Consider the following 4,334-nt stretch of genomic DNA (forward strand, 5'->3'; position numbering starts at 1 on the left):
GTAGGTGCTGATCTTTAGGGTCGCGTAAAATCAGCAAACGCAACTGGATACACGAACGGGAGCGGACGGTGACGGAAATGCACGGCCGCTCAGACTGCTAGGTTTGAGCTAGAGAGGGTCGGAGTAAGAATCCGGAAAATAGTGCGAGAGACAGAGAGCGACGAACCGAGAACGTATCAGAACGATTCTTAACTATCTATCGAGATCCCTTCACCAATTAATAAATTGGGCATCCTCACCGGAGCTGGTGCAGCTAGTCCGTGGAGGCCCAGAACTGTACCCAAAGGACACTCTGGGGAGCACTGCACTAAGGCACGGCACTACACCTCCGGAACACTCACAGGAATTCATAGAATTGCCTGGACATCGCGAGAACAACGCGAGAACTGTACGAACCGAGAACTTGCTATACCGTAGCGAAACACGGCAAGAAAAACTATCAACAGACAGCACGGGAGCGCGATGTCCCTCGTGACACCTCGGTCGGTGCCCCGAGACAGACTGCTTTAAAGCAGTCGATTGACAATAGCCAAATCCGAGAACTAATCATTCTGATTGGTCGAGAGCCTTATAACCGATAACTCTTCTATCAGCTCCGAGTCGTCCCTTTAAACCAAATCGAGAGCGTTCCTTAACGAATCGGTACGTATATCCTGGAGATCCTCCACGGCCGCTTCCCCAGGGCATCGGGCGACAGCTGGGCACCACATCCTTAACTCGGGCAGGAGGTTCCTCTCCTGCCCTTAACCATATCCGTAGCTTCTGAGCAGGGTGGCGACCCGAAGGGAACCAGAAATCGAGAACGTTATATGTATCGGTAACCGGAGCCGCCTTGGGACCGTGATTCGAAAAATCACGTCACAGTACTTTGTTATTTTTGCGTACAGACCGTCCTTTTTTTTTCTTACCATCATATACATGGCGCCGTCTGGCATTATAGGCTTTAAGCCTGGTACCTTAATGATACACTTGTAAGCGAGTTTTGATTGTGTCTGAAAAAAAAGATTTTTTATTTATAAATCTTATTGGAATCGATGAGAAATTTGTGGTGGATTAAGAAGTACTTACGTATAGTGTATGTATTACGTCGTCATAGAATTTCTGTGGTGTTTTACTTAATATCGCTGGCAAAGCACCCTGTACGATAGTATTGCTACCGATTATACGTTGACTCAAAGACAGCAGTCCTTTGCGAACCTGTAGAAAAATTTAATAAACGTAATACAGTGACTATCGGTTTCGATATGCTTGTATAGGTATAGTATAATTTTCGAATTTTAAAAATAAAAAACCCTAGAAAGTCCTTTTTTTTCATTTATCGTGAAATTATTTTTTTCAATCTGGTATATTGCGATCGTTTTTTTTTTAAATTCAATTACACTGCGCAAAATCCTGAATACGCGATACGAGTTGGGAGAGCTTAATAACCGAGCAAAGTTTAACGAACGAAATTTAATCAAATCTCTGTTCTCGCTGTGAGAGACGTGTTTCCTTTTGTTTTCATTTTCTCTTACGCCTATATTCTTTTTCTCTGCTTTTTTATCACAACAAGACTTCTCCAATCGTTTTATTCCTCACGTTCGCCGTCTCGGAGTGGCGATCCATTATATATGCATTATTTGAGTTTCGTGTATGAATAATATAAAAATAACATTTACCTCCCTGTCGAGAATATTTTGCCTATCGTGAATTGTAATCCAGCCCATTCTCCAGCCTGGTACCAGAAACCTGTAAAATTTCGAGGCGTATAATTTTTTTAAAATTCATACAATAATAAACCTCACTTTACATTATTGAAAATGAGTGTACCAGCTGTCGTAATTTAGAATTCACGTAAAGTCATTATCACGAGATTTACGAACCTCTTGGTGAGTCCACTGCAGGACAATATAGGAACTTCCTTGGACAAGGAAGCTAACGACCAAAATGTCCGACCCGGAAATACCTGATGATCAAAAAAAAAAAAATCTTATAAATATTCATGAATATTTTTCGTGGACAGTAAAATAAAAATTTCGACTTTATGTTTTTTTTCATACATACCATGTGTTCATATATTTCGTCGGCTATAATCGGAACGTAATATCGAGCCGCTATATCCAAAATGTCCAATAAATGATCACGATCGAATACCGATCCACAGGGATTTGATGGATTGTTTATAACAATTGCAGCTGTCGTTTCATCAATTTTTGATTCCAAGTCGTCCAAATCGATTTTCCAACCTGAATCTGGCTATAAAGGGAATCGATGTTAATCTCGATTAATCTTTATTACGGCCAAGGGTCGATATTCCTTTCTGTCGCTCTCTTTAGGTATCTACTTCTCTATAGCTGTCAGAATTCTATATTGTGTACTACTGTGTGTATATATATATATATATATATATATATATATAAATACTACTTACACGAAGATTATAGGACCTCACTGTAATACCTAGACCTTCTGCCAAGGTACGATAAATCGAAAAACCAGGTCTCGGTATCAAAATATTTTGTCCCGGTCGTGCCAGCGCAGTGATACATAAATCCAAAGCGCAGGAACATCCACTGCAGAGTATGACATCCTGAAAATAATGTTTGTTACCGAAGAAAAAGTATTAAAATTTTTTTAAATAAAGTAACATTATAATCTTTTTACGTTTTTTTTTTACTTCATATTGATATGGTTTCTTCTCAGTACTTACGTTTGGATCGACTTTGACAAACTCGTTCGAACTGTACTCAGCTACCGCCTCTCTTGCTTCTTGATACCCTTTGATAAAAGTTGTATATAAAAAATTATATTTTAATCTCGTTTTTTTTATTTCCGACATTAAGCTGTCAAATTGAAGTCCAATTATTTTTACTTTGACGCTGCGCGATGTTACGTGTAAATTGCAATATGGTATAGGGTGGAGCCTTGTTATGTATTAATTAAGGAGATTCATACGTTGCAAAACAATTAATTGGTATAAATTAATCAATATACCTGTACTAGGTGCGTAACCGTTGTATAATTGCGACGCGACGCTCTCCTGTACAGCGTCGATTACCTCCTTAGCGGTTTTTAAATTTCCAAACGTTGTGGGATCACCTTTATACGGAAAAGTACAGAATGCTGTATATATACAACTACAACAGGGTCGCTAAGCATTAAAGTCACGCGGTCTCTACGTCGAAATGTCCTCAAAAGATCCAGGTGGTCAGTAGCACAAAAACGATGAAAAATGTCCATATTCCAAAATTTCTATTCCCCATATTCAATAGAGCGTTCATAAAAATTATTTTAAAAACTCACCAATAGATAGAGCTATCATATTCTTATTGGGATTCGGTTCGATAACGATATTCTCCACGATCGATCTGATGGGATTGTGAGTTTTTCTTGCAATATCCGACGCCTGAACGTCCCACCGTGTGCGAGTGTAATTTTTCGAAGACATATTGAAAAAAAAAAATATATATATATTTTCAAAATATAAAACGAAATTTTCGGAACACTACGAACACTTGTGCGCTTTCTAGTGCCGATAGGTACAAGTATAACGAAGGTTTGCTTGTTTCCCGATCACTGAACCAAAACGGGATGTGGAAACAGTTGAAATCCTCTGACGATCCTGGAAGAAGATTCCGATTGGTCGGCAGGTTCCACACCTCCGTTTGTAATTAAACATTATGGATTTCGATTTTGCTACGTAGATGATCTGATCTGCCCCAAGGCATTAAGTATCATGCTCACGATTCATGCCAACTTAATTAATTACACGCGCAGCCAGTTCTTGTTTTTTTAATATCCCCACCGCTTCGTAAAATCCTTCCACGTTTAATAGTCGAATCATTTTTCGCACCCAAATGTTCACTGCCTTACGGAATGTTGTTTTTCAAGTTTTCAAAGCGGGACTGTCGAACTTTTGGAGGCTCGACACTTTCGTAGGACATAGTCAATATCGATGATTGGCAAATTATCAAGGACAATCATAATCGTAACATGATCGGTAAACAGTACAACGTAAGAGTATTTACAACAAGGATATAACGAAGAGTCATCGTTAATAAATTTTTTATTACGTTATTTTTCTACCGTTACGAAATCTTCGTCTTACCAATATGACGATATTGTCGATACGCCCTTTTAATTGTGATTATAACGTAATACAAACAATAATAAAAGAAACGTCGACTTTCAGATTGTCCTGCAAGTAAAGATTTCCCATTTAATTTAATTTGGCGATTCCATCCTGCCACGAAATAGATAACGGAAAGGAACACATGACTCCCCTTGTCTGTCTGTCAGTCAAAAGTCGATCGCAGCATAATACAAATAGACAAGGTATAGTAGCCACTAGCGAT

At 38.9% G+C, this 4,334-nt stretch overlaps 1 protein-coding gene across 2 annotated transcripts in view; it reads right to left on the bottom strand.

The window, feature by feature from the left end:
- The window catches only part of LOC107271200 (tyrosine aminotransferase), a 4,662-nt gene extending 833 nt beyond the window's left edge, over positions 1 to 3,829 (bottom strand). Inside the window, exons 1-9 of one of the 2 annotated variants that reach the window (XM_015746889.2) lie at positions 3,283 to 3,727; positions 2,974 to 3,078; positions 2,690 to 2,757; positions 2,411 to 2,569; positions 2,044 to 2,235; positions 1,863 to 1,945; positions 1,659 to 1,728; positions 1,069 to 1,197; positions 909 to 992 (exon numbers count right to left, since the gene is read on the bottom strand). In XM_015746889.2, the coding sequence (XP_015602375.1) occupies positions 909 to 992; positions 1,069 to 1,197; positions 1,659 to 1,728; positions 1,863 to 1,945; positions 2,044 to 2,235; positions 2,411 to 2,569; positions 2,690 to 2,757; positions 2,974 to 3,078; positions 3,283 to 3,427 (1,035 nt within the window). In that variant the 5' untranslated portion in view covers positions 3,428 to 3,727. Of the gene's footprint in view, positions 1 to 908; positions 993 to 1,068; positions 1,198 to 1,658; positions 1,729 to 1,862; positions 1,946 to 2,043; positions 2,236 to 2,410; positions 2,570 to 2,689; positions 2,758 to 2,973; positions 3,079 to 3,282 lie in introns of both variants that reach the window. The other variant, XM_025088418.1, reaches the window with a different exon arrangement.
- Positions 3,830 to 4,334: the final 505 nt, after the last annotated feature.

This window comes from Cephus cinctus, unplaced genomic scaffold (assembly GCF_000341935.2).
Source record: "Cephus cinctus unplaced genomic scaffold, Ccin1 Ccin1_scaffold0928, whole genome shotgun sequence".
NCBI classification, from domain to species: Eukaryota; Metazoa; Arthropoda; class Insecta; order Hymenoptera; family Cephidae; genus Cephus; species Cephus cinctus.